We start from the raw sequence: 27635 nt of genomic DNA, 5'->3' as shown, positions 1-27635 counted from the left end.
AAGCGTTTCACCCGAGCAAGAATGCAACCGCTGTCTCCAAACCTGAGATGCTTCGAATTAAGACCATTCCATCGGTCTTCCCGCAGGTAACAGGGAACAATTCGAGGGCAATGCGACTTAAGCCCGCATGGATCATCCTCTTCGTTTCTGGCTCCGGGATGGACCATGGACTCACGGAGGAGTGCCCGTCTTGACCCGGAAGATCTCAAGATGATCCCGAGCTCAGGAAGATGTCACAGATGGTGCAATTCCGGAGCAAATCGAGGTGAAACCTTGAAAGGGATGCGTACATGCATACGTAAGTGCTCCGGGCGGCCTGGGTCGCATCGCTTTCTGTGCTGTCCCTTACATGGAGAATGCTTGGGAATTGGGACCTGTGCAGCGATGGCGCCATTGGTGGCGGAATTGGATCGGAATGTCAGGCAAGCCGATTGCGTGCTCGGGAGCGGCTATGGTGAAAGGACGAGGGTCCTGTTCCGTAGCTGCTCATTGCTTTTTTCGGAAGCCAGCCGTGTCCGGGGCTGCGAACTTAATTGGAACCTTGTCTTCATTCCCGTCTTGATGATGATGGAAGATGTTTCTGAGAGAGTCTGGGTCGTTCTGTGATGGCCAACTTCGGGGTGCTGGGGGAGGCGGATGATTTTCAGGTTTCCCACATGTCTGGTTGGTGAGCGGATGGCGTCACTTTATGAGGTCAGCACAGTCAGTGTCGCTTCTTCACGCACACCGACAGATTGAAGGGATGATTTGCCGTTGATCCTCCAGTATGGATCTTCAGGAGAGGTCAGGATAAGAAACCTGGAGATGGCGTGTGGGTTAGTGCGGATGATGCCATCGTCCCGCAGAATTGGTCCAATCCGACAATCTTCCAGTGTGAGACGCGGCTGCTGCCTGAGGCCGGCCGGACACAGAGGAGATTCGGGAGGTTCTTTGACAAGGGAAGAAGTCACCGGGGCGGGCTTGGTTTCTTTCTTCCTTCTGGTGCGCTGGCAGTCTCTGGGAGCAGAAATTGGTCACGTTCGAGGGAAACTGCCAAGAGCGCCAAGCTTACAAGTGGGAGACGGACGGGCCTTAGTGGCAAAACTTAGCCAGGCAGAACTCCCAACGACGAGCGATCTTCTCTATACAGGAGACGCTCGAGGGTGCTCGGAACACTCACTGGACAGGGCAGGAGTATCAGATTCGATCCTGAAGCAAGGTTGAAGGGACTTTGTGGCAACAGTAACCGATTTTCAATCCTTCCGAACAACCCATCGCATGTAAATACATGTATCAGCCGAACCCCCTGATCAACTCCTCCGCGCTAGTTCTCCCACTACGACTCCATAATTTGCTCCTCCAAGAAGTCCAGAGTAGATCTCGCTTCTCCAGCGTTCCATCGGCTTCATCCCCAAATTCACCGCTCATTGTTGACTGCCGGAGAGGCAGGAAGAACTCGAGTGTCAGACTTTGTGGGTTGGGCTCTCATTGCAAAGCATTTCTTACAATCACACCATCGATCCCGCATCGGTTCCATTGTTGCGGCGACACAAAATCCACCCCCCGAAGATCTGGTCCAGCAAAAGTTTTTTTGCCCTGCCATTTTTTTTTTCTTTTTTCTTATCGAAGATCTGGTGACATTGCACTGTGAGTTTCCTTCTTGGGAAATTCTTTACTCCTCTTCTCCACATAGAATTGGACTTACTTATACCTCCCGCCTCCTTTCCCGTCGCCTTCTCTTCTTCCGTCTCTTCTCCCCTCTTTATACCCGCCTCTCCCCCACACTTCCTACATCATAGATAACACTTTCATATTCGTTTGACACTCGGGAAGAGAGAGAAACACAAGGCACGGAAAGCATCATGGCGGCCAAGAAGCCTAACATTCTCTACATCATGGCAGACCAGATGGCGGCTCCGCTGCTGGCCTTCCATGATAAGAACTCTCGTATCAAGACCCCCAACCTCAACCGTCTGGCAGAGGAGGGCGTCGTCTTCGATTCTGCCTACTGTAACGCGCCGCTGTGCGCTCCGTCTCGCTATGTCATGGTGACCGGTCAACTGCCCTCCAAGATTGGAGCCTACGACAATGCCGCGGATTTGCCGGCCGACACCCCAACATACGCTCATTATCTGCGCAACGAGGGCTATCACACCGCGCTTGCTGGCAAGATGCACTTCGTTGGGCCGGACCAACTTCACGGGTATGAGCAGCGCCTCACTTCTGACATTTACCCCGGCGATTACGGCTGGTCTGTCAACTGGGACGAGCCGGTAAGTTTTTTCCCGAAGCAGAAAAAGCAGCTGGAGGATGGAAATGTTAACTCAATTAGGATATCCGGCCCGATTGGTACCATAACATGTCCTCTGTCATGGAGGCTGGGCCTGTTGTTCGCACAAACCAGCTTGACTTCGACGAGGAGGTCATTTACAAGTCTACTCAGTACCTCTACAACCATGTGCGCCAGCGCACCGACCAACCTTTCTGTCTAACTGTCTCGATGACCCATCCTCATGACCCTTACGCTATGACTAAGGAGTTTTGGGATCTGTACGAGGACGTCGACATTCCCCTGCCCGAGTTCCCTGCCATCCCGCAGGACCAGCAGGACCCCCACTCACAGCGTGTATTGAAGTGCATTGACCTTTGGGGTAAGGAGATGCCCGAAGACCGCATTAAGGCTGCGCGTCGCGCTTACTACGCCGCCTGCACCTACGTCGACACCAACGTGGGAAAGCTCCTGAAGGTCCTGGATGACTGTGGTATCCGCGATGATACTATTGTTGTCTTCACTGGCGATCACGGTGACATGCTTGGTGAGCGCGGTCTCTGGTACAAGATGAACTGGTTCGAGAACTCGGCTCGTGTACCCTTCATCTTCCACGCACCCAGACGCTTCGCCCCCGCACGCATCTCCCAGAACGTGTCGACCATGGATATCCTGCCAACCTTCGCCGACCTGGTGGGTGCGCCGCTGATTAAGGAGCTGCCCCTAGACGGTGTCTCATTGCTTCCGTACTTGACCGGTGAGGACGGTCTGAAGACCGACACTGTGCTGGGCGAGTATATGGCGGAAGGTACTCAGTCTCCTGTCGTGATGATCCGTCGCGGCCGCTGGAAGTTCATCTATTCCCTGATCGACCCGCCCATGCTCTTCGACGTGAAGAACGACCCGTTGGAGAAGGTCAACCTGGTGGCCGGGCTCGCAGAAGCTCCCAGCATCATCGCGACGGGTTCTAAGGCAGTTGCGGCCACTACCAAGGGCCTGGGACCCGCCCTCCTGCCTACGCCCCTGGACTCACCCCATGACACGCCAGTCGGCCAGCGCGGCCCAGCTCGAGACTTCCCCTTCCCGACTCCTCCTCGGACTCCTAGCCCCGGCAAAAACCCCCATGCCGTCCCCGATACTACCGATCCAACCAAGCTACTCGCCTACTTCGTCGACGAAGTCCGTGCCCGCTGGGATCTAGAGAGCATCAGGGAAGATGTCTTGCGCTCCCAGCGCCGTCGCCGCCTTGTCTACTCGTCTCTGATCAAGGGCCACCCCGAGATTTGGGACTGGGAACCCCGCATCGACCCGAGCACGCAGTACGTCCGCAACCAGGGCAAAGGCGCACTGGACGACGTCGAATTCATCTCCCGCTGGCCTCGTGTGTTGCAGCAAGTTGCTGATAATGTCGGCGCGAAGGTCTAATCTCCTCCACCTTTTCTTCTCGTTTGTTTCTGAAGAAAAAGCAATGTCTGTCCTCTTCTTTTTACCTCTTTCTATTGGCGTTTAAGCGAGGCGCTATACCCTTCTTACTTTGTTGTCGCGATCATCTTCTGCATCATAGCATTCATCTGACTTGCAAGCCTTTTCGGTCTCGCGTAGCGTTATCATTGCTTATGAATGCTTCTTTGCCTCTTTTTTTCGGGCGGATGATTGTACATAGAGCTGGGTCTAGTCTAGACAAATCTGGGTGTTTGTACGTATACGTATGACTTCAGATCAAGAATTTACTCGGAGCTATTATCAAATGTTATCTTTTGGATCAATTATACAAGCTCTTATTCGAAGGGTTTCCGTGCTATTGTATCTTCATCTCAATAGATGCCATGCTATTGACGGTTGGGCTGGTGGCGTAGGATGGTCACGTGGAAGTTGAACTCGCTCCTTCCTTTTTTGGAATGGCACCTGCGCCTCCAGGGCTGCCCTACGAAGCGTGCGCTCCTGACCTCCCGACGTCTTGAACAAACTTCCACGCTCGTCTTGGAGCTCTTTTCTTTATCACTCGCCCCTCGACCTGTCGGCGTTGCCTTCCAAGACATCTTCCTCATAGGTAGGACGAGGAAGGCGTCTTTATTTTGTTGCCATCTCACTTGGAAGGACTGTTGGAATACTTTGTTCAATTTCGTTGCCGTCCTAAGGGAAAATTTCCTTATCTTGTTGCCGAAGCCCCTCGTCTAAGCCAATTTATCCTACTGCTCTTCGTTTACGAGATACACGATTGCTCGATGCTTGGCCTTGCACATTCAAACGTCGCAAGTTCGTGATAGAGGTATCTGAAATGCTATATAAGGGTCGCTAAAATCACGCCCTCGACATGATGATAACATTAAATCCTAAACCCTTCCTTCCGATTGCCAGACAAGCGGCGCAAGTAAAGCAACATTCGTTTCCACGGCGGACAATGGCACATCGTCCGCGCTCAGCGCACCAGGCTCTTGCAACAGCATCTTCACCGGGTCCTAGTGCGTCGATAACCACCACATCATTGGGGTTGGGGTTTGCTGTCTTCAGGTCCCTCACTTGAATGGTATTTTTCAGGTATCGCTCTCCCTCTTTCTTGTGGATAATGTGCGAGCCAACGCACGGCTGTGCAGCCACAAACACCGGGTTCGTGTACAGAGTGTACGTCACGGAGACGCCGTTAATATCGAAAACCAAGCTAGCCCGGTACGTCTCAGGCGGCAGATTTGGGAGGGCCGCCCGCGTTGCCTCGTCAACGGGGAGCTGAGTCAGGCTGATGGACTTGAGGTCGGCACGCCTGGTATCGGTTTCTGGCCTTCCGGGAGGCGACATCGTGACCCATTCATCGGGGTTGAGTAGACTTTCAAGGAACGTGTATCGGTCCATGGAGCTGTTTTCGTCATATCCGAGATCATTCAGGGCGCTCTGGCCAGTGTTCGACTTCACTGGAACGGGCATGGTGACTTCGCGGGCACTAAGGCGCACCCATCCAGTTACGTCGCCAGTGGGTGCCGGGGCCGGGCCTATCCACCCACAGACGGACTTGATATCCTTGAGACCGCCAAGGACGCGGCCAAGAACGGTTCGCTTCGGCCAGTAACTGACGCCTTTTGTGATCAACCCATTGTCGTAGAATGGGGCAGCGTTCAGACTCCGGACGGTGGGGGAGGAGTAGACGAGGCAAGCCATGATCTTATGCCGGTAGATCTTCCCAGGCAGCATCAAGTTGAACAGCCAGTCCCACATGTCTGCGTTCCAAGGAATGCGTCTGGCTACGAGGTCGCTGTATGCGGTTTCGATGGTATTGCGAGCTTCATCCATAAAAGGCCACTCGAGGGCTTCGGCGAATCGAATCAAGGCTTCGGACTGGCTTTTACTGACACGGGAGATGAACGTGTAGCTGTTGGCGCTGTCCTTGGCGTTGGGGTTGCTGGGTCCGTTGAATGTCACGTAGGACATCCACATTGACCCCAGCACTAGCAACGCAGACGTGCTATCTGTCATCACACCGGTGTAGCTTGTCGTCACAGGTTCCTTGCGAAGGCGAACGAGCAGTTCACATCCTAAGAGGATCTGGTACAGGAAGTTTCGCAGGCCGTCGCCCGAAGATAGGCCACCGATGAAGTAGCTGCTAACGCAGCCGACCTTATTCAAGTCGACAAACCGTGAAGCTGCATCGTACTTGCTCTTGTTGAGACCCATGCAGATATAATCTATCTGTTGCTGGCGACTGCCACCGGCGAAGAAACCGTGGGTGACAGCGGTTTCCCTGCTTAAGTCAGTTACCTCTGCCTAGTGAAAGGGACGGACGGAGACTTACGGAGTCAAGCCGATGAACTCGCGGAGACCCTCGTTATCCTCCAGCTGCGGGGATCCCTGGAGCTTTCGGAGACGTTCAACGATCTTACTGAGAGGGATTTCCGGAAGGACAGTGCTGGCTTCTAGGGTGAGATTGAGGAGAGGGGCAGCACGAAGTTGTTGGAGACGATACTCTTCCGAATAACCAGCCATTCTCAGCGTTCCAGGGATCTTGCTGTCGTAGTAGGTCAAGGTTTCGCAGTCTGCATCGATATACGTGTTTCCTGGGTAACTGTACGTGTTGAGAGTCATATTTCCTAAAAAGGTCCACTGTTAGAGATATGTGTAGTGCCCCTCGGAACGACTTCACTTACCAAGATTCGGATGTACAGGAACCACAGGCCCCGTCTCTCTCGCCGTCAGCTCGTTGGCAGTCATAGCATTGTACAACAGTCGGACTGCGTCGATCTTCCCGGGCAATGTGTACGGCTGAACAAGCAAGCTTCCCTTGTTCTTGATCTTGATCATTTGCTCAAGTTCATCGAGTTTGCGATTCAGAACGACCGGATCCCGAAGGTTCTCGGTGTATGCTGGTGGGGGCCCTTCTGGGGCGTTCAAATCCTCAAACAGTGATTGTGGAATGATGTGGGAGGTGGAGTTCCGATTCACAGGCTGTGTGTTTCTCGATGTCTCTGTGCTGCGGTTCGCGGTCGGCGAGGGGAGCACGCTAGTCCTACGGGAGGGATCTTCTGTGGTATTCGACGGCAGCTGCGTTGTGATCGGTGCCGGGGGAGTCGGGGCCGTCCCAAGTGCACTCGGGGTCGCGGCTCTGGGTGGGCCTTGTGGGGGACTAAGACCTGAACTTGTGGATGCTGCGGTCGTGGTTGCACTAGTTGTCGACGAGGTAGTCTTTGCGGGAAACAGGGTAGCGCTCGTATTGCCACCCGATGACGGCGGATACGCTCCGGACGTCGGATAGGCACTCGTGGTCACTGGCGGAGGGGGGGAGGTTGCTGTGACTGGGGGAGGCGACGAGAGCGAGAATCTCGACGGCTGTTGGGGCGATGACTGTGTTACTTGCGGCTGTTGGATCTGCGGTTGCTGTATCTGTGGCTGCTGGGTCTGTGGTGTTGGTAGGTTTGCACCGGCGTGCTGTCGTGCAGAGGCGAGCGCTCTCTGAGCGGCGAGCCGTTCATGGGGCTGAGCACAGCCGACTGCATTGCTGAAGACGTCGATCGCGTTTTGCGAGTCGCCCATCTGCTGGAGTACCTCACCTTTTTGCATCCAGCCTTGCGCGTTGGCGGGGTTCAGTTGAATGGCGTCGTCGGCATCCTTCAGGGCAAGGTCCAATCGTGGGGGATTGGACATCATGTGTGCTAGCGACCGGCTGAGCAGAAGTTCCGCATCATGAGGTGCAAACTGTAACGCAGAATTGTACATGACGACAGCGCCATTGTAGTCGTTTTGCGCTGCCAGCTGGTTTCCATGCGAACGGAATGGCTCTCCCGGCGGAGCGGCGGAGCTCGCGACCGGAGGGTTGGGGATCGGAGGCACAGTTGAGGGAACCTGAGCGGACGCTACGGGCTTTCTGCTGGGCGACCGTTAGAAATATCCCCAGAGTGAAGATGCACGAGTGGAGGTTGCACTTACGCTGGCTGTGCGTAGACGGGCACGACATGGCCCTGCGCGGGGGGAGGAGGGGCATGATTCGGCTGTTTATCCTTATCCTTTCTCTTCCAAAAAGGCATTATCTAGAGTGTGACACCTGAATGAAACCTTAAGAAATCAAGAAATAAAAATGGAAGGAAGGAGACTCGGAGGGGGACGGGGCAGGATGAGGAGAGATGAAGTCGGCGACGGGCAGACTCCAGTTCAGCCTCACCTCCCCCCTCACCCGCTGGGGACCTCCAAAGGGCAAAAAGGCAGAGGCTCACGCAAGCGCCTGGCCATGCCGATCGCAGTTTAGCCACACGTGATTGCGAATCGGAGGCGTGGAATACGAGCGCTGGGCCTGAGCGATGCAATGGCCGAGCCAGGGCTAACGGGCTGGATACGAGGAGAGAGGGTTTGCGAGGGCCAGATCAAATTTGGGCGGCAGAGGCTGCCACGCCATGGGTCTCGGAGCCAGGAGTTGTCGTTTCACTGGAATCATCTCAACCGCCGTGTCCTCTTCTAACGAAAATCATCTCGCTGAGGTTGAGTTTGCTGGGGCACATTTTCTCAAGGTGGGGTGGATGCGAGCACAAGGCGACGCTCCACGCGAAATATCGGATCAGACCAGATTCAACAGATAATAGGGCATCTGATATGTTCGCTTCTATGGAACTGAATACAGCTTAACGAAAGTGAGGCAGCGATGAACAAACCAAGTACAAAAACAATCATCCCTCATCACTTCGACAACCAAGCCAGAAACCGGAAACCAGAAACCCTTTGTACATCCAACGACCCAATCCCGTCTAATCATACCAACAATATCAATATTTACCTGGGCAACCATCCCACACCACAGTACACCACACCAAGGCTGGATGTTAGTCACCCACTCTCTCACTCTAATGGAAAAACAGGCGCCTTGACCAGGACATTCAACGGGCCCCGCCCACGCACTTCAGCCGTCACAAACGCCGCGAATCGAACCCGCGCTCCTCCTCCACCTCCCTGACCCGGGCCCTGATTCAGACTCTGTCCACCGACCGAACCGCGCCGGACGCCATCTGCAGCACTCCCCGCATTAGACCCAGAAGATACGAGCCCCGGAGCAGGCGCCGGTGTCGACGACCCCGATGCCGATGATCCCTGGCCACCCAGCCGGCCGCGGAGGCCGCTGAGAACGGAGCGTTTCCTGTGATCCTGGGGGCCTGCGTCGGATCCGAGGTTGGGGTTCTGAGCGCCTAGGTCTCGGTCGCGGTCCGACTCGGGGGTTTCGGGCGCGTGGCTGTTTTGATGATGATGATGTTGTTGGTGTTGGTGTTGTTGTTCTACGGAGCGCCGAGGATCTTCGGAGGAGGAAGGGCCCGTCGGGGTGGCGGCGGCGGCGGCGGCGTTCGTAAGCGCGGGGAGGAGATTCCCCGGCTCGACGCGCATAGTCGCTTCGTTTATGGGCGTTCCCGGTGGGAGGTATGAGACGCAGATATCGCGAGACTCGAGGGGGATTTTCTCGGCGATCCCGATGGCGATTTCGACGATCATGCGGGCGCCGTTCTCGAAGCCCGGCGGGGGCGGGTCATTGAGGTGGGTGAGGAGGGTTGCGACGAGGAATTCGACAAGGGTATCGGTTAGCTTGTTGCGGTGGAGGTCGGACTGGGGACCCTGGATGGAATCGCCGAGGCCGTCGAGGGTGGTGCGGCGCCAGTTCGAGATGCGGGCGATGGCGTTCTCCTTGTCCTCCTCTGTTGCGATGTTGGTTTGCTGGTGGCGGAGGGCCATTTCGATGGCCTTGAGCTGGCGCGAGAAGGTTGGTTCGAGGGATGGGTGGAAGAAGCGCTCGAAGAGCTCGTCAACGAGCCAGCGGGAGATGAAGGCGCGGCCGACGACGGTCATCTCACGGGCGCCGGTAGCGGGGGCGTCCTCGTTTACGGAGGCGGCGAGCCAGTCTGGGATGACTTTCCAATCCTTGCGGAGGGAGAAGGCGAGATCTTTGATTGCGCCGTCGAGGCGGCCGAAGCGGTTGGCGTATTCGTTGTCGTCGAGGACCGTGCGGGAGACGGCCATGCGTTGGTGGGCGACGGTGTTTTGGAGCTGCTGGACTTGGGCATCGCGCTCGAAGTAGTATCGTTTTACTTTGGAGTATTTGGCTTCTGTATTCGGGCAACAGGTTAGTTCGTTCGTGGTATTCCAATAATATTGTTTCTTGGTTCGGCTTACGGAGCTCCTCGTGCTTTTGGAGGAGAGCTTGTACGTCAATGTCGCCGAGGTCATCGCGACTGCGGTTGTCTTTTGACGTGGGCGTGCTACGGCCTGGCTCGGAGCCTTGCTGCAACGAAGAATGTGCCGAGGGCGGGGGTTGCGGGGGGTTCTGGGGGTTCCCGCCGGGGGGTCGGTCTGACATCGCAGCAAGCTGCGAGGCGGAAGAAGTTTCGCTCTTGGGAGGCGGTAACGGCGAGGGAGGCCCGACGGACTGTCGAGAGGGCGGTCGCGGGTCCAATTGGTTCGAAGCGGGAGCTAGATCCGCAGCGTGTCTCGAGTTATCGAGGGGCGCCTGACGGTAGAGGTTGTCGAAGAGATGCGGGTCGGTGTTGGACCGCGGGATCGGGGAGGGATGGGGCGAGCGGGTGTGAGGGGCGAGTCCGGAGTCAGGCACACGACCGGTGCTGTGCTGCGGCATGGACGGTCGCTGTTCAGATTCTGGAGCGTCTACCGCATAATCTCTGGACCAGAGGTCCACGGATGAGCGCGACTGTTGCTGCTGGGGCGGCTGCTGGCGCTGGAGATGCTGCTGCTGCTGGGATTGCCGTCTGGTAGATACGGAGGTCCTCTTCACAGAGAGATTGCGTTCCAGCAAGCCAGGCTGGTCGCGGACGGAGGCAGACGAATGGGAGGAATGGAACGAAAAGAGGCTCCGCTTGGAGCGTCGGGGTTCCTGGTCGTCGGGCTTGTTGTCAGTAGGAGAAGAGGGCCAGGACTGGTCGGAGACGTCAGCATCGAAGGACTGGGGCGGCGCGAGATGAGAGGGAGGAGGAGGGCTGTTGTTGACTACCGTGACGGTGGAGGCGGAGTGGGAGAGAGAGGAAGCGTCTGGCGGTGTCCGGAGACGCTGGGTGTGAGATCGATGCAGCGAGGAATGGGCGGGAGGGCGAGGATGGGCAGCGTGAGATTGAGACTGGGTTTGGGGCGGAAAATGGCGAGTGGAGACTCCGAAGTGGCTGCTGGTGGTGGTGTTGTTCTCGTCGGCGTCAGGATGGGGGGCGGAAGCAGAGGAGGAGGAAGGAGGAGGAGGAGGAAGATGCTCGACGGACCGGAACGCAGGAGAGGAGATGGACGGCTTCGCTTTCTCTTTCTCTTTCTTGCGGAAGAGGGGCATGGAGATGGACGGGGCCCGGGTTGAGGGACACGAAAAGGGAGACGAGATGGAGAAAAGGACAGTTGATGCAGGATGAAAGAGGATGCTGTTTGTTGTTGTCGTCGTGGACGAGTCGAAGTGGGACGAGGGCGCCGTGATTGGGCGCAAAACACGAGGCTGTGCGAGCAGGAGGAGTCTTTACGAGAGCGATGGATGGGACGAGATTACAGTTACGAAAGGTTATCTTGCTGTGGATTCTTGCTACGGACAAAGTCTAGCAGATGCCATGCGTCTTGCCTGTCTTCCCCTGCAGCGAGTGCTTCTCCCGCTTGTAGTGCGGGTGGTTGTGCTTCGATTTGTGCGAGTTGGTGGTATGCGTCTGGACGTGTCTGCGGTGCTGTTAGAGAAGCTCCCAGTCTGCGGCGGCGGGGGAATCACATACAGAGTGTACTTATCCAGCATCGCCTTGTCCATCTCCGTCAGGCTCTTCAGGGCAAGCTTGATGTCGCCCAGCAGCGTATCGCACCGGCTCATGGTGAAATCCTCGCGCACCACCACACGCATCAGCTTCAGCGCACCGCTGTTCGGCGCCATCGTGTACGCCGGGACGATCCAGCCCCGCTCACGAAGCTGATGTGCCAACGCAAACTCATCGAACAGCCCGTCGCGGTTCGGTGGCAGCCTGAATGCCACCAATGGCAGGCCCCGACCGCGCCGCTGGCTCATGATGATGAACCCCAGTTTCTCGAGCTGATCCGCCAGGTAGTCCGCGATGCGCGTGATGTTCACCATCACCGAGCGGTAGCCACGCTTGCCCAGGCGGATCATCTGGTAGTACTGGCCGATGACCTGCGACGCGCCCTTGGAGAAGTTCAGCGTGAAGCTAGCCTGCTCGGCGCCCAGGTAGTTGATGTTGAAGATCAGCTCCTTGGGCAGGTACTCGGGGGACCGCCAAACGATCCACCCGACACCTGGGTACACGAGTCCGTATTTGTGGCCCGACACGTTGATCGAGACCACCTTCTCCAGACGGAAGTCCCACTGCAGCGTTGGGTGGATGAAGGGAGCGACATACCCGCCGCTGGCAGCGTCGACATGAATCGGGCAGTCGAGACCGCGCTCGACGAGGAGGTCATTGATCGCCTTCACGTCCTCGTACTCACCTGTATATGTGGTGCCTAGAATAGCACAGATGCCAATGGTGTTCTCGTCCACGAGATCCACCGCCTGCTTGGGGTCGATCACGTAGCGATCTTCAGTGCAGAAGACAAAACGCTCTTCGACATCAAAGTAGCGAGCCGCCTTCTCCCAGCAGACCTGCACGGCGCTGTTCATCACAATATTGGGCTGGGAGCAGTCTTTTCCTTCTGCTCGACGCTTGTTCTGCCACCTTCTCTTCATCGCAAGCGTGCCCAACATGATCGCCTCGGAGGACCCAACGGTCGAGGTGCCCATGGGGTGTTCATCCTCACTGTCGGTGGGAGCATTGAACAACCGGGCGATCATGTTGACGCATCGGTTTTGGATCTCAGCGGATTGAGGGTATTCTTCGTAGTCGATGAAGTTCTTGCTGAACGACTCGCTCATGAGCTTCTCGGCTTCCTCTTCCTGCTAGCAGTCAGAATGCGGCGCCTTTCAATAAAAGCAAACTAAAGACGCCAGACGCACCATGTAGGTAGTGACGAAGCTCGCCAAGCTAGACGAAGCAACTGATTAGCTTTAGCTGATTCAAGCGGGAGGAGGCATACTTGAGCATCGGGTTGCCATCCAGGCTCAGTTCATCCTTTATCATGCGATAGGCCACCTCGCGCGGCATCTCGCGCTCGGGCATCTCCGTGTGAGGCAGCTGCTGAGTAGCAAAGCGTGTCCCATAGACGGTAGAGTAGTAGTCATCGTCCTCGGCCGATTCGAGCTGGATAGAATCGACGCGCTTGGAGAGCGGCACGATGGCGTCGTCTTTCTTGATGGTTGCAAGATGGACCATGGTGGACTGGTGGCACAATGGATCAAATAATCACTGGGTGCGCAGGCAAGGCAGGCAAGAGGACTGCAGAGGCAAATGTAAGTTATACAATACGAAGGGATGAGGAGGAAAAGCAACGACATAAGTGAAGGAGTGGAAGTGTGGCTCGACTCAGCTCCTCATGATGAGAATCCCGCAACACCCCTCTTCAGGCGCCCCTCTCTTCTCGTGAGAGCCAGCATGTCGTCACACTATTCCTGCTCCATCAGACGCTCGGGCAACACGGGATGAGGGGAAGCGCCGGGCGTGCGTCGCTCGCCAGCGAATCGCCCCTTTGGACCTCGTGCGTGGGCGTGGGATCGGACTAGAGTGTTTCAAGGCACGGATCAACAGGCGAGCGCCCTGAATTTTGGACAAATGGGCTCCATTTTGCTGGTCGGCCGCGCCCGTGGCCAGCGAATGACTTGGAAGCAAAGCTTGGAGAAAGCTTGGCTGGCGTGGTGGATTGCTGGAACCACGATGGACCCCGTGGGACGAGCGTGTCACCGAGAGGGGATACCCAGATCGACTGACTGCTCTCTGGCTCAGACAGGTCGAAAGGATGAATAATGACAGCCGGAATTGACTGGAAGAGACAGAGTTGGCGGTGTTGGAGGATGGGGGACGGCCGGCTGTCACCGTGGATGGAGCGGTGAACCTACTCTCAGAAGAGGACTCGACGACTCGCACACTTTGGTATTTTGCATTTGATATCTTAAAGAGAGAAATAGTCAACTACAGACTGGTACAGAGTCTCAAAACAGCAAGATTCAAAACAAACAACCAGAGAAAGGCCGGAGGTATCCCCACCCTGCATTTTCCATCCATGGTCATATCATACAGCCCATTCCACAGAATCCATCGACATGAAAGTGAGGCTGCTTGCCAGCCTCGCTGTTCTCCAATAATTTCTTTTTCGTTTCAAAGCCTTGTCACCAGCTTTCTGCGGCGGGGCAATCTGCCGTTTATAAACCAAAAGCGATAAAAATGGAACCACAGGCAATGGTTGGAGGTTTTAAGTCCCCTTAACCTTGCGCTTGACCCAACCCCAGAATCCACTCTTGCGTTTGTCGGTCTTGGTAGTCTCCTGCTGAGCAGTCTCCTGAGCGTTTTCAGCAGTGGTCTTACCCCCTTCGGGCTTCGCAGTGGTGGCTGCACTCTGGGCTCCCTGAGTGGCCTGTGGCTCGGCCGTCTTGGCCTGCTGCGATTTCTGGGTCGCAGCGCGTGCTGCGGCAGCGCTCTCGGAAAGTCCCGAAGGCTTCTCAGACTGAACGTTGGAGGGCAGGCCCACGGACTTAGGTTCTTCAGTGGCACCGGCAGCACTTTGGCCGGTAAGGGGAGCCCCATGCGCCTTCTCGGGTGGCACAACTGCAGCCGCAGGTTTGGTCACTGCAGGCGTCTCCTGCTGCGGCTTCGAAGCTCCTTCGGTCTTCGCATTGGTTACGTTGTCACCAGGAGAGGTGCCGGATGCTGCGCCCGCAGCTGCGGCCGCGGCAGTGGGCTTGGTTACGGTAGGCTCCTGCTGGGCTAGAGGGGCAGTCTTCACCTCCTCCTTCGCAGAGCTGCCGACCACAGTGGACTCCATCTGCTCCGGAACTTCCTTGGCTTTATCCTCCACCGTATTGACAGTAGGTGCGGCGGTCGGACCAGTTTCTTGAGCTGCAGCCGCAGCGGACGGTTCCGTTACTGCAGATTCTTGGGCCGGAGGAACTGTCTGAGATTCCTCTTTAGCAGCTTGCGAGGATGGAGCATTACTGGCGGCGGGGACTGCTGCTAGTGTTTCCTCCTTGGAGATTTCAGGGGCCTTTGCTTCAGAGGAAGTTGCCTCCACCGGCTTTTTGGCCGTCTCGATCGGAGCAGCAGCTTCCTTGTCGCCGACCGCAGATAAACCAGGAACCTCCAGGACATTCCGTTTTTTATCAGCCGGGTCAGAGCCCAGCCCGGGGACCATTTGAGGCTGCAATGTGGTCGTTTCACTTTGCAGCGCAGTCGTACCGGGGACGGTCTCCTTTTCAGACGAAGGCTCGGCTGCCGCGGGTTTAACTGCTGGTTCCTCGTCGACCTTGGGGATCTTGGTAGGCTTCTGCTCCTCCTCCTTCGTGATAGGGCCATTCTCGTGCGGACGCTTGATATGGGCCTCTTCGGCAGTATCCACCTCCTTAGGCCTTTCAGGAAGGGAAGTTGCGGCTGCAACGACTTCTGGGGTGGTGGAGGGAGGAGCCTCAGTTACGTTCGATCCTTTTGCGGCTGTTTCGGGAAGCACAGCTATGAACAAACAGGAAGTAAGTAGGCTGCACCACGAAAGGCATCTAGGTTCCTGGTTGTTTCGTACCGGTTTCTTCAGTCTTCAACTCTTCCTCCTTTGAAAGCTGCGCCTTCTCCACAGCTTCCTCTATAGGAGTCTCTTTGACAGCAGGAAACGGGGTCTCGTCTGCGTTGGATGCAGCGGCGGCAATCGGCGGGACTGGCGCAGTTGTCTCGGTATTCTCCTTGGAGACAGCGGCAGCGGGGGTGGCTGTTGGGGCTTCGCTAGTTTCATTGGGAGTCTGTTCACCTTCGCTCTCGCTCTTCGCAACTGTCTCTTCAACGCCAGTCTCGGGGGTGCTGTTGAGGGAGAAGTATCGAGGTTAGCTGGCTTCCGTGCAATCCCCCAATGACGCAAAGATAAATCTCGAAATGTGCGCAATCGAGGGCATGCAGTGAGTGACTTACGCGGCCACAGGCTCGGTAGCCTTGTTGCCAGCTGCAGCAGTGGACGCTGTGCCGCTCTTCTTCCCCTTCTTTCCCTTTCCTCCTTTCTTGGCCATTGTGGTGAATCAATGAAGCTGTGATGTGTGCGGGACGTGCGTTAGACGCAGGGCCACGTTGCTACGACGGTGCCGTTGACAGGGTCGGCGGAACTAAGCAGCGAACTTACTGCGAAGTCTCTGTGATCGTTGATGGGAAAAGGACGACAAGACCCGTGCTGGAAGAAAAGATCCTGAAATTGTGGCAGGTGCAGTGCGGAAGTTAGGGGCGGGCTCGTCTGAGGATGCTGGGCCCAAAGGGAATGAATTCGGCGAACGTTAATCCGGCAGAGATGCAATTTGGCCACTTCAGGCCGGCGCTGGCACCACAGCGATGCGATTGATCCGGTAATCGCACGAGAAAAACTCAATCGAGGGTGCTCGTAGCGCAGATAGTCCTGCAAAGCCGCGAAAACTGCGTTGCCCAGCCGTCCGAGTGAAGCCTTGCGTGGTCGCGTGCCGTCGTTTCCAAGGGCGCAGTTCATTCTAAGGCGAGGGAGAAGGGGAAGTAGAAGGGGAAGCGAAAAAATGACTCCTAGTATTTACGATTCTCCTGCTTTCGGGAGGTCCATCCCTTGAGTTTGAGCTGCATGCGTTCATTCTCTTTGTCCAGGCGCAAGGTCCTCCGCGCCTTGTCGTTTCCGGCGATTGGGTCGCGTGCCTCAGGTCCAAAGGTGCCAGAGCCAGAGGGAGGAAGCCAGCTCGAAATCCGAGAGTTTACGAGGAATATCGCGTCAATGATATGTGTTTACTGCATATTTACAGCCGCATTCTCTTTCCTCAACCAAGAGGCCGCGCGGATTCCCACACGGTGCTTTCCGGACATCATGGATCATGGTTTGTTTTGCCTCTTTCGGGATTGCCGCTTAGCGCACCGTCACCACACCTGGGCAGTATACAAGAACTGCCACTGGGCTGATCCTCTTACCGTTTAATTTATTTCTCTTTATAAAGCTTTCCTGTACTTGCATTCACCTTGTCGCGACCTGCCTTCATTGACCCTGAAAATCTAGCCACAGGGCGATCCAGGTCATCCAGCATCTGCTTGAGGTCAGGTAGGCCATGGGAATGCGGCAAGATGCGGATGTGTATACAAGTGATTGGTTCTCTCGAATCTATGTTCTGACTTGGTGTTGCAGAAGTGGCAAGGAGTGGCCCGATCTGAAAGTTGGTTGGGGACGATGACCGGAAGTATCAAAGCCCTGGGTACTGGTTAACGCTCACCCGACTCGGTAATATCCTGAAGCAACATGAGAAGGCCTATAGTATGGACGCAAACCTGCGAGAAATCTCCCAATGGCGCTGGCGTCGCAGCAAATCCGTCAAAACACTCAGTGTCAATGCGTCGATTAAGTGGTGACCTGGGAGATAGCAAGCGTCTCGCGACTTCCTAGAGAGAGATACATCCCACTACGCTGGGTTAGAATGGGAACGGACTTTCTTGCCAAGGCTTCAAGGACATTTCTTACCGCGGCGAGGCTCAGTGATTATATACTAGTTTCCCCCAGGGAGCTTCCTGGCCAAACATACGTCCTGTATAACAAGACCACGAACACCTGGCTCCTTTCCCCGCTGCTTGATACGGGGGTACAGAGCAAGGTTGTCTTGTATGGTGAGGGAATCTGGCGGGCATTGCGGGGAATCTTGCAGGACAAGGATGGCAGCAAAAGGAAGACTAGCTTGACTTGGGAAGGTTACGACCGCACTGCGGACGGCCTCAAGGGCGACCATCCCTAGTCCAATCTGCGAAACTCACATTCGAGTTTCGATTATTGGCCTTGCGTGTCAAACTTGTAGGACAGTGGCTGAAGAACTGGCCGTGCTCGGACAATGACGTCATACTACTCAACGCTCAGGCAGAGGGACAAGAATTAGTGGACGATGGAGAGGACTGCAGTGCGTTGGAAACCGAAGACTCTTGATGACAACCCACAATTTGCCTGATGATGCATAACCTCGAGTATTGAGCGAGATACACCCGCGTCGCCGATTCATTTACTTGAGTCGTCTGTGGACCCGCTGGGTAGTCATCGCCATCGGCGCCTGATGCGTATTGCTCGGGCAGTGTGGAATAGTTGCCGTTGGCGAAGAAAATATATTCGAAATCCCAGGCTTTTGGGAGTCTCGAAATGAGTCTACATCATGGATGGGAAGCGCCCGTCAAGACGCCACTTCGGGGGGCATAGGCAGACATGATGATAACGGACGCTGTGACGAGAGAGATTATTTCGTTTCCATGAAAGGGCTCAAAAGCCGAGGAAACAAGGTTAACTTGGCACGTTGGATGGTTACTCTGTCTGGACGCTCCTTGTGACAATCAGTATCGCCAAGAGACAGGTAGGCGTCGCTCTGATCCTTCGACTGGAGGAGAGGTTTTGGTGGCTCGCCGATCGGAGGCTTAGCTGGCGTTCTGGAATTTTTCGATGCAGCACCTCAGAATGTTGATTGCAATGGAAAACTGGCGGAATACTCCCCGGTCGGACGCATGTAACATGCCTGAACCGCCATGACGGGCAGCGATTTCCAGCCCACGCTCTGACTGTGTTCCATTCCGCGAAGAATTGCTGTGTAATGGGTCGCATCCACTGGCTGGAGTGGATTGGGGGAAATGTAACCCCAATGTTCCTGGATTTCATTCGCCGGAGATGAGATCGTTGGAGTGCACTCTGGAACATGGGAGAGCTGTTGGGCGAAGCGGAGGGATGATGTGCTTTCATTTTAAATCCCTTCGCCTTCTCCACGTCGCAAGACGATCCCCCAAAACGTCCGGATAGAAAATAATTGCTTTTGCCGCCGACTTGGAACTGGGGAGGAGTCGGAAACCGACGCAGCTCCTGTTCCTCCACGTTGCAGTGCGCTTTGCTGTGCGCTTTGCTGTGCCAATTTCGCCTTCACCGGATCTGACCGGGACACGATAAAGTGAGCCCACGGTGAGCCTTGATAGTGGTTCAACGGGCCAAACGGCATATCCTCAAGTGCCAATCACAGTCTCCGACTGTCCTCGTTGCTCCATCAAGGCGCTGAGCAATTCCTCCATATAATTGCAACGCCCAACCCCCATCAGCCACCAGCTGGGCTTGCTTGCACTGCCGTTCTTCGTTGCAACGAGAATAATGTGGGGGTTCCAAGATTGATTATTGCACAAATGAGCACAATTCTCCCACATCGTGACGTGCATTGACCTTCGACTGCTGGTTCCTCCGTGCCCTGGCTTCCCATCCCTCCTTCCTCTTCTCTTGTTCTCCTTCATCTTTCCCTCATTCCTCTTTCTCCCTCACCATCGATCTACGCCCCCGCGAACGATGATACTCAGGTCTCTCCGGATTCTCGATTCTCCCCTGTGCTTGCACATCGTCTGCCGCCTCTATCCCTTCGGTGGGTGGGCGATGCCGCTGTGACGTATCGGTAGAAGAAGACGCTCCCTCTCCACTCCGATTTTTCCTGAATTGGCCTCCCTATCAGTATCCCCTTCTTCAGATTTCGTCACAATGAGCTTCCGAGAAAAGGTACGGAGGGCTTTTCAGAAACACAAATCCAAGGGTTCCGGGTCGGGAATCAAGATCGAGTACTACCGACGCAACGAGGTGCCCCCGTCAAAATTCAAGGGACCGTTCGACAAAGAACACCAGAAGAAACTGGCCGCGTGGTCGTTTCAAAAAGCCCAGGAAGATCGCTCACGTTCCCTCGACTTATCCCTCTCACCTTGTACGACCTTACCGGACTACTTAAGACTTCGGGAGGTTTCCGACTCGGCTCCAGACCACGTCCAGCCCAGGATACCTGGTCCAGATTCGTCAGACGGAGGCATGTTCCAATCTTTACCACCCCATTTGGAGACTGTGATTGTTTCTCGAGCCGCCTCTTGAGTTTATTCATTCTAACCAATCACCAGTGTCTCCAGTGGCCTATCATGACGAATTTATCCAAGATCGACAGGGAACGACGGGTTCCTTGTCTTCAACCACCGCCGTCGACCCCGAGAGCTTCAGCGACTCAACGATGACACTGTTTCTGGATCCCCTCGAAGACGAGACGGGCATCAAAGCCAAGGAGTCTCTCCGAACCACCTCGCCGATTGTACTGGCAACCTCGCCGCCGTCTGTGCCTATCAAAGGGCCGCCCCTGCCTTTTACACCCGAAGATCTAACACGAGCGTTGAACGCTGTCCGGATGTACTCATAGATTTACATTGGAATCTCTACCATTCTGAAAGATTTACTTCAGCTCTCGTCATGCGATGCACGGTCGGCAATCTGGATTTCATAACCTCATCTGAACCCATCTTTCTTTCTCTTTTCTCTACGCCCCCTCCTAGGCTCTCCGAGACTTATTTTGCGGTATATTGAGTGGCCACACTCCAGTCCATCATGTGGCAAGAAATCTTGTGAGAGAAAACCTATTTTGTTCTTCGTTGCCACGATCATTTTCCAATACGACAGCGAGACAAGAAAATGATCCCTCAAGCAGTGCTTACAGGAGATCATCACACCGTTTGGTGCTTTCCTTCCTCACCTTGCCGTCGTATGGTGAGTACCCACCCTGGACGGGATTCCATTATCGTTTCATACGGACTTCCACGAGTAGTTTAGCCTTGCGCCGGCTCGATGAGAGAATCGCTGGAGACCGAGGTTCTTATGTACTGTAACTCAAGGATAGACAAAGAATCATTTTCAAGGGGAGTGCGGTGTTTTCTGGAGGATATGCGTCGGGTCTGTGGCGACAACACGCCAAGTCAATAATTGGACCGCTTGCAAAAGTACGAGCTGAGATCTCCCGGATTCCCCAAACATCCGGGAATCGAGACAAGTTCTCGCGGCGGATGGAGCTGGGGGTTGCACGAAGCTATGGATCCAAGTTTATCCTACCTGGTTCTCGGGTCCGATTTTGTCCCACCCCCTCGGCTGAAGGAACCATTGTCGATGATGCACGGGCCTGGCGTTCATTCGCAGGGGATTCCTGATCTGTGTGCTGATTCCCACGCGGGCACTGTCCAGGTAAACTCTGGGTTGTGGGCCAGGACCGAACCTTGTCCGCCGTGAGGCTTGGGAAAGCTCAGCCATTGGCTGAGAAGCTTTTCCCGCTCGATCTCTCTGAAGGTTCCAAGATTTGAAATCGGTTCTTGGTTTGTTCTCGCCTCAAGAATCCTCCCCCTCCTGTTCAATCGCAGGACGATTGGCCTTTGCGCTGCTCCTTTGCTTTTTTCTCCCTTCCAAATCTCTCTCGCTGTGCAGAGTCCAGACTCCACATCCCTCCTCCATCTCTTGTCTGGTACTTTGTCTGCATCACGGCTTCCCTGTTTTCTGCTCGATTTGAGTTGTGACGAGGTGCCTCGTCCTCTGAATTTTTCTTTTTTTCCTCTTCTGTGCTCGACCTCCGTCATGACCTCGCCAGGTTTCAACTGGACCTCCTCTCGAGGGCTGACGGACGAGGCAAGTTCTGTCCTCTCCCATCTCCCTGTGCAGGTGCCTACTGGTCGCCGGTGACTTGAGAATTTCTGATCCATCGTCAATCTGCTACCTCGGAAATAATTCCCATACAAGGATCTCGTGCTTGAACGGAAGACCATCCAACCATTCTTCCGCTTCGTGGCGACGATCAACCTCCGGCTCTCTGGTTTACGCGAGGCACGATCGTCATGCGATCGGATCGGCCTCCACAGTGTGCATCAATCCCCGCCACTGTCCTCCAGGGCTCACCCGAACACCTGGATAAGGCCGTGCCTCCCAGCGGGTCCGTGTGACAGAACCTGAATCACACAATCCCATTATTGATGAGTACGGCTTGATCGTCGCCTCTCCTGCAGCTCGGTTTCCTCGAGAGACAACCGGAATCTTGCCGATCCTCCGACATGCATACTCGAGAGTACTGAACGCGGCCTCGCTGAGGCACTCGTGAGCCTTATTGGGCCGTTTGCTTTCTCGACTGGAGGCCATTCGTTTGGACAATTGGGCAATCTTCAACGATCCTCGAGGGGCCGTGCGTAAGCTGAGTTGTTGGCTGCTCGCTAGCCCATGCGTTTCCTTACCGGATGAGATGGAGGGAGGAGGAGGAGGAGGAGGAGGAGGCGCGAGGCTGCGCCCTTCCCCGTGGATATGCGACTATCAATGGGTAGGGGAAAGCAGGGCGAGGAAGATGGGATATATAAGGTCCTTCTCCTCGTCTCTAATTGTGTGCTTGATATGTCTATACCTTCATATGAATGACGAACAGCAGTCTTCCTCATCGCTTTATTAGCCTCTTGGTTTCCATTTTATGCTCCTCATCTTTACGTCAAGATGCTCGTGTCTGTGAGATCTCAATCACCCTCCCGGTACAGCCCGTACCCAAGCCGATGGAAGAAGGCCAGGAATGGGAGACACATCCTTCCTCGTGTGCCTGAGGAGAAGTACCTGAATCCGCTCATCAAGAGCCTCAATTTGAACCTTGCAGATCTCCTGCACGCTCCCGTATGGTCTCGGCACCAGGTCTCCATTCCAGCAGTCGATTCTCCAAGCCGGTTTGGGAGATTCGGAGGCCAGTTTGCTCCGGAGCTGCAGATGGATATCCTCCTCGATCTCCCGAGTGTATTTCACAGCATCCTCTCAGACGACTCCTTCTGGCATGACTTCGTTGCCTGCCCTCTCATACGTCCTAGCCCTCTCCACTTCGCGCAGAACTTGACACAGGTCGTCGGTGGAGCTAACATCTGGCTCAAGCGAGAGGACCTCAATCCCTTCGGGAGCTACCAAGCCCGCAACATCGTCGGTCAGGTACTTTTCGCCCATCGCATCGGGAAAACGGAGATCACTATGGACTGTGGCTTCGCTGGCCACGGGCTCGTGTGCGCCACCATGTGCGCACGCATGAAGATGAAATGCACGATCCTCATGGGTGCTTCTGACGTCGCCGCCCAACCAGACGCCGTCAAGAAGATGGAAAATCTCGGCGCAACTGTGACCAGTGCACAAAGCACAGGGCCATCCAAGGGGGCTGATAAGGGCTCCCTTCGGGCCGCGGCCAACGAAGCTCTCCGCTATTCTCTCTCGCGTATCGATTCTACGTACTATATCACCGGTGGCACCGTGGGGCCGCACCCCCTCCCTGCTATAACACGGACCTTCCAGTCCCTGCTCGGCCAGGAGATCAAGAACTGCATCTCCAGGCTCACCGGCAGGGAGGGTAACGGACCAGACGCCTTAATCTCTCCTGTCGGGTCATCCGGCGCCGCAGCCCTGGGCATGTTCACCGCTTTCGTCAACGACCCATCCGTTCGACTCGTTGGCGTGGAAGCCGCCGATGCCGCCCCCTTGACCCGTGGCTCTGTGGGTGTCATGTACGGGTGTAAGACGCTGCTCCTTCAAGACGACGACGGCCAGATTCTCCCGTCGCAATCCATCTCCCCAGACCTAAACTTCCCCTGTGCAGGGCCGGAGTTGGCTCACTGGAAGGATGTATCGCGCCTGGAAACGGTCACGGCTTCGAACGAAGAGGCCGTGCAGGGTCTGCGCATCTTGTGTGAGCATGAGGGGATTGTGTCTAGTTTAGCCACGGGGCATGCGGTCTTGGAGACAGTGAGGTTGGCGAGGGAGTTAGGTGCTGGGAAGGACGTCGTTTTACTTGTCTCAGGCTGATATTTCTTTCTTTCTCTTTTTTTTTTTTCTGTTTGAGCTTTTGTCTACCGTTGTGGTTTTCTTGATAACATCTGTTGGCGGGTCGGTACTTTGACGCATTTTTGACTTGCTTTCTGGCGTTGGTCCGGCTAGGACTTTTTGTGTTTGATGGTGTTGGGCGTTGGAGGCCGACAAGCTGTGTAGTATTGATGGGATATATATATTTCGTGATCATTTGGTTTGAGTTAAATCTTTTGTCGTGAATCGTAGCAAATCGAGTCTATCCATAGCCATCCATTTTTTAATCGCGCCCTTAATCCTCATGAGTAACCGCCATATCCAAGACCTCGACTCGTCCTCGCCCCCGTGTCTCGTTGCCGACGAACTCATTTAATCCTTTGAACGCGCCAGGCTCAGCAAAGCCAACAACCTCCCATTCATCGGTACCCGCCACGTCCTGCGACTCGACCGATTCAAAATAGCTCAGAATCTTATCCTTGACGTTACTAGGCCCCTTAGGTTGCGCTGGTGCGGCCTCCCCTTCGGAATCGGACTCATTATGTCGAGCCGATTTCGACTTCCCTTTTCCTCCCTTCTTGTTATTCTTCGCGCTGCCCCCAGACGGCGCTTCCTTCTCCTTATTTTGCCCGGCCACTGCACTCGACTTCACACTCTGCTTCAGCAGCGGCACAGGGCACGTCACTCTCAGCCTCATCCGCGCCCGCATCACAGGAATCGGCTGCCACGCGATCAGCGCCTTCATCGCCTCGAGAGCCTGAAACTTCGCTGATTTATTCTGATTCACGCCTGTCCACAGCGGTTTTCGCGGTTGTGCTGCCACGCCCGACCCTGAATCCTCACCCTCCGCTCCGCTCTCCCCGTTCTGTGCCTGCTGCTGCTGCTGTTGTAACTGCCCACTGGCAGCACTCAGTTGATCCAGCGCTTTCGAGATCATCCCAGGCGTATACACCCTCTTCGTCGTCGGATCAACGAGCCGCCCGGAGACGATATCGAGCACTTCCTTCTCGACCCGCTCGGCAATCTCCTTCCGCTCACGCTCGCCAACCTGCACCTCACCCTTCCGAAGGATCTCCTGCCTGATCTCGTCGGCGGGCGTATTTGAGCCGAAGGCCTTTGTTAGTTCTGCCGAGGGCGCGGTCTGGGCCTTTGAGACGGAGAGGAAGATGGTGGGGACTTGGAGGACATTGTCGAGGTCCTTTTCGGCGCCGGAGCGGTATTCCAGGAGTTTATTCTTGTAGCAGGCTAGTTCGAAGCGTTTTTTCCCTGATTATTGGGAAAAAGTGGTGTGAGTATCTTGGTTCTCTTCTGGGCGGGGTGCGTTGCGGGGGACTGACCTTTTCTCAGTCTGACGATGGAGACGTTTGTGAATTTTATTTGGTTGGAGGGTTGGTTGATGGGCATAGTGACTGGTTGCGCCTGGAGTTCGAGGTCCCCGAGGTTGCTTTGCTTTTTGAGATGTCTTCGAGGGGGAATGCAAGCGACAGGGTCTGATTGTTATATCTTGCTCAGATGCATAAAGTTGTGTCCGTTCCGTCTCGATCGCCGACGTCAGAGGGGACTTGCAGTCTCTGATTGGCCAGGATCACGTGCTGCGGGACCTTCAACCACCGGATGACTCAGCTGCGTGACTCAGGTCTCGTGACTTGCTCGCCCCAAGCAGGCACCGCGTTGTGATTGGCTGCCCTCTTGCCTGTGAACGGCGTCATCGCCCGCCACCTCCTCGTTGCCTGTGCCGGTCCAGGTCTCTGCAGTCTCTCCTCATCCGCTTCTTCTTTCTCCTCATCCCGGACTGCCAGTGAGTAGCTGGTCGTTTGGCCTCTTTTTTCAAAGTCCTGTTCGATATTTCATCGTAAGCTGCCCCGCTCGTTGCCGTGCGTCTCGCTCTCACCTTGCTTGGTCTTGTTTACTGATAAGCGTTGCCTACGAAGGTAGTTCTCTCTACTTCCTTGGGATTTTGCACTTTCGCCCTTCAGCGATTCCATTGAGCCGTTATCTAGATATAGACACGACGCCTCTACAATGAGAGTTTTGCCAGCTGCGTTGCTGGTTGGAGCGGCCACTGCCGCTTCTCCTGCCCAGCAGGTCCTCGGCGGCCTGAAAGACTTCGGAAACACGCTTCAGGACACTGTGCAGGACAATTTTCCCAAGCTAAAGCAACCCCTCGAAGCGTTTGAGGAGCAGCTTAAGTCCCTCTCTGACGAAGCTCGTGCCCTATGGGAGGAGGTTGCCAACGCTTTCCCCGACTCGCTGGACCACAACCCCATCTTCTCCCTGCCGAAGAAGCACACCCGTCGCCCTGACTCCCACTGGGACCACATTGTCCGTGGCTCCGACGTCCAGGGTGTCTGGGTGACTAACTCCGATGGCGAGAAGGAGCGGGAGGTTGACGGGAAGCTCGAGACCTATGACCTCAGGATTAAGAAGGCCGATCCCGCTTCGCTCGGCATTGACCCCAATGTGAAGCAGTACACTGGTTATCTGGATGATAACGAGAATGATAAGCATCTTTTCTACTGTAAGTAGCCCGGCCGCCATTTTCTTATCGTCCATGTGCTAACGGCTGCAAGGGTTTTTCGAATCTCGCAATGACCCCGAGAATGACCCCGTGGTCCTGTGGCTGAACGGAGGCCCAGGCTGCTCCTCCCTGACCGGCCTCTTTCTAGAGCTCGGCCCCAGCAGCATTGATGAAAACATCAAGCCTGTTTACAACGAGTACTCTTGGAACTCCAACGCTTCCGTGATCTTCCTTGACCAGCCTGTTAACGTGGGCTACTCTTACAGCAACAACGCTGTGAGCGACACGGTAGCCGCTGGCAAGGATGTCTACGCGCTACTCACTCTCTTCTTCAAGCAATTCCCTCAGTACTCGAAGCAGGACTTCCACATTGCTGGTGAATCGTATGCAGGCCACTACATTCCTGTTTTCACTTCGGAGATCCTCTCCCACAAGAAGCGTAACATCAACCTGAAGTCCGTCCTAATTGGCAACGGTCTGACAGACGGTCTCACTCAATATGAATACTACCGCCCGATGGCCTGTGGTGATGGTGGCTACCCTGCTGTGCTGGATGAGAGCAGCTGCCGCTCCATGGACAGCGCACTGCCCCGATGCCAGTCGATGATTGAATCCTGCTATAACAGTGAGAGTGCCTGGGTCTGTGTTCCCGCCTCTATCTACTGCAACAATGCACTCCTTGCCCCTTACCAGCGTACTGGTCGGAACGTCTACGATGTTCGTGGCAAGTGTGAGGACGAGAGCAACCTCTGCTACAAGGGTATGGGCTATGTCTCCGAATACCTGAACAAGGCCGAAATCCGTGAGGCCGTGGGCGCCGAGGTCGAGGGCTACGATTCTTGTAACTTTGACATTAACCGTAACTTCCTCTTCCACGGTGACTGGATGAAGCCTTTCCACCGCCTTGTCCCCGGCATCCTCGAACAGATCCCCGTCCTCATCTACGCCGGTGATGCTGACTTCATCTGCAACTGGCTCGGAAACAAGGCCTGGACCGAGGCTTTGGAATGGCCCGGCCAGACTGAGTTCGCCGCTCTTCCTTTGGAAGATCTCGAGATCGTGAACAACGAGAGCAAGGGCAAGAAGATCGGTCAGATTAAGTCCCATGGGAACTTCACCTTCATGCGTGTGTATGGGGCTGGCCACATGGTCCCTATGGATCAGCCCGAGTCGTCCATTGAGTTCTTCAACCGCTGGCTGGGTGGTGAATGGTTTTAGACGAGCTAAACACCCAGTACTTTGAAATATTGTGCTGTGTCTTGCTTTGGTACCTTCGAACATGACTTCCTTGCTTTGCTTTGTGAGTTCTCAGTGATGCGAAATTCTATTACAAAATCAATCCCTGTCCCTCTGGGGAGTGTATGATTAGCCCCTACCGCGTTTTCGTAGACAATATACTGGTAAGCCCCGACACAGATAAGGCCACTCCAATTATAATTTCTTCCTATACAAATATGCAACATAAACCCATCAATTTAGCCCTCTCCCCGAAAGGCCGGCACGTAGGTGGCATCGTTTGCTGGCGCGACCCCATCATAATAAGGCTGAGCGTGACCTAAAGATATACATCTACATACGCATAACTAATGGCTACTCCTCCCAAGGTAAACATATCACCGATGACCTGTGTGTCGTTGATTACAACAATACGCGTCGCAGCTAGTAGTCTTAACCACCGCAGCCCAAGGAGCCCCCGGCCGAGCCACCTTACCA

At 55.2% G+C, this 27635-nt stretch overlaps 10 protein-coding genes across 10 annotated transcripts; 4 read left to right on the top strand and 6 right to left on the bottom strand.

Moving 5' to 3' along the window:
- Positions 1-1522: 1522 nt before the first annotated feature.
- On the top strand, positions 1523-4070 carry BJX67DRAFT_321572 (putative choline sulfatase). Its single transcript, XM_071027342.1, has 2 exons — positions 1523-2252; positions 2312-4070. The coding sequence occupies exons 1-2, from the start codon at positions 1842-1844 to the stop codon at positions 3671-3673; spliced, it is 1773 nt and encodes a 590-aa protein (XP_070888784.1). The 5' UTR covers positions 1523-1841; the 3' UTR covers positions 3674-4070.
- A 418-nt stretch (positions 4071-4488) lies between these two features.
- On the bottom strand, positions 4489-5991 carry BJX67DRAFT_321673 (uncharacterized protein). The gene has a single exon (XM_071027345.1). It carries the CDS (start codon positions 5909-5911, stop codon positions 4550-4552), a length of 1362 nt encoding a protein of 453 aa, XP_070888783.1. The 5' UTR covers positions 5912-5991; the 3' UTR covers positions 4489-4549.
- BJX67DRAFT_321636 (uncharacterized protein) lies at positions 5929-7907 on the bottom strand. Its single transcript, XM_071027344.1, has 3 exons — positions 7658-7907; positions 6382-7595; positions 5929-6324 (listed from the first exon to the last, which is right to left on the bottom strand). Exons 1-3 carry the CDS (start codon positions 7753-7755, stop codon positions 6026-6028), a joined length of 1611 nt encoding a protein of 536 aa, XP_070888782.1. The 5' UTR covers positions 7756-7907; the 3' UTR covers positions 5929-6025.
- A 545-nt stretch (positions 7908-8452) lies between these two features.
- On the bottom strand, positions 8453-11156 carry BJX67DRAFT_321440 (uncharacterized protein). The gene is made up of 2 exons (XM_071027341.1): positions 9875-11156; positions 8453-9807 (listed from the first exon to the last, which is right to left on the bottom strand). Exons 1-2 carry the CDS (start codon positions 11028-11030, stop codon positions 8558-8560), a joined length of 2406 nt encoding a protein of 801 aa, XP_070888781.1. The 5' UTR covers positions 11031-11156; the 3' UTR covers positions 8453-8557.
- Positions 11157-13193, bottom strand: BJX67DRAFT_321439 (glutamate decarboxylase). The gene is made up of 5 exons (XM_071027340.1): positions 13114-13193; positions 12758-13056; positions 12678-12705; positions 11452-12617; positions 11157-11398 (listed from the first exon to the last, which is right to left on the bottom strand). The coding sequence occupies exons 2-5, from the start codon at positions 12991-12993 to the stop codon at positions 11284-11286; spliced, it is 1545 nt and encodes a 514-aa protein (XP_070888780.1). The 5' UTR covers positions 12994-13056; positions 13114-13193; the 3' UTR covers positions 11157-11283.
- A 681-nt stretch (positions 13194-13874) lies between these two features.
- Positions 13875-16102, bottom strand: BJX67DRAFT_321307 (uncharacterized protein). The gene is made up of 3 exons (XM_071027337.1): positions 15724-16102; positions 15344-15615; positions 13875-15276 (listed from the first exon to the last, which is right to left on the bottom strand). Exons 1-3 carry the CDS (start codon positions 15816-15818, stop codon positions 14027-14029), a joined length of 1617 nt encoding a protein of 538 aa, XP_070888779.1. The 5' UTR covers positions 15819-16102; the 3' UTR covers positions 13875-14026.
- Positions 16103-19166: 3064 nt separating this feature from the next.
- Positions 19167-20390, top strand: BJX67DRAFT_321403 (uncharacterized protein). The gene is made up of 3 exons (XM_071027339.1): positions 19167-19601; positions 19699-20181; positions 20246-20390. Exons 1-2 carry the CDS (start codon positions 19286-19288, stop codon positions 19977-19979), a joined length of 597 nt encoding a protein of 198 aa, XP_070888778.1. The 5' UTR covers positions 19167-19285; the 3' UTR covers positions 19980-20181; positions 20246-20390.
- Positions 20391-21717: 1327 nt separating this feature from the next.
- Positions 21718-23553, top strand: BJX67DRAFT_321299 (tryptophan synthase). Its single transcript, XM_071027336.1, has one exon. The coding sequence runs from the start codon at positions 22073-22075 to the stop codon at positions 23405-23407; it is 1335 nt and encodes a 444-aa protein (XP_070888777.1). The 5' UTR covers positions 21718-22072; the 3' UTR covers positions 23408-23553.
- On the bottom strand, positions 23421-24917 carry BJX67DRAFT_346992 (guanine nucleotide exchange factor SDO1). Its single transcript, XM_071028486.1, has 2 exons — positions 24742-24917; positions 23421-24670 (listed from the first exon to the last, which is right to left on the bottom strand). Exons 1-2 carry the CDS (start codon positions 24806-24808, stop codon positions 23700-23702), a joined length of 1038 nt encoding a protein of 345 aa, XP_070888776.1. The 5' UTR covers positions 24809-24917; the 3' UTR covers positions 23421-23699.
- Positions 24918-25142: 225 nt separating this feature from the next.
- On the top strand, positions 25143-27422 carry cp3 (carboxypeptidase C PRC1). Its single transcript, XM_071028485.1, has 3 exons — positions 25143-25256; positions 25340-25922; positions 25975-27422. The coding sequence occupies exons 2-3, from the start codon at positions 25427-25429 to the stop codon at positions 27138-27140; spliced, it is 1662 nt and encodes a 553-aa protein (XP_070888775.1). The 5' UTR covers positions 25143-25256; positions 25340-25426; the 3' UTR covers positions 27141-27422.
- Positions 27423-27635: the final 213 nt, after the last annotated feature.

The sequence above is a fragment of the Aspergillus lucknowensis genome, assembly GCF_044049455.1.
Source record: "Aspergillus lucknowensis strain CBS 449.75 chromosome Unknown BJX67scaffold_8, whole genome shotgun sequence".
Lineage (NCBI taxonomy): Eukaryota > Fungi > Ascomycota > Eurotiomycetes > Eurotiales > Aspergillaceae > Aspergillus > Aspergillus lucknowensis.
This window is presented reverse-complemented; position numbering and strand designations above follow the sequence as displayed.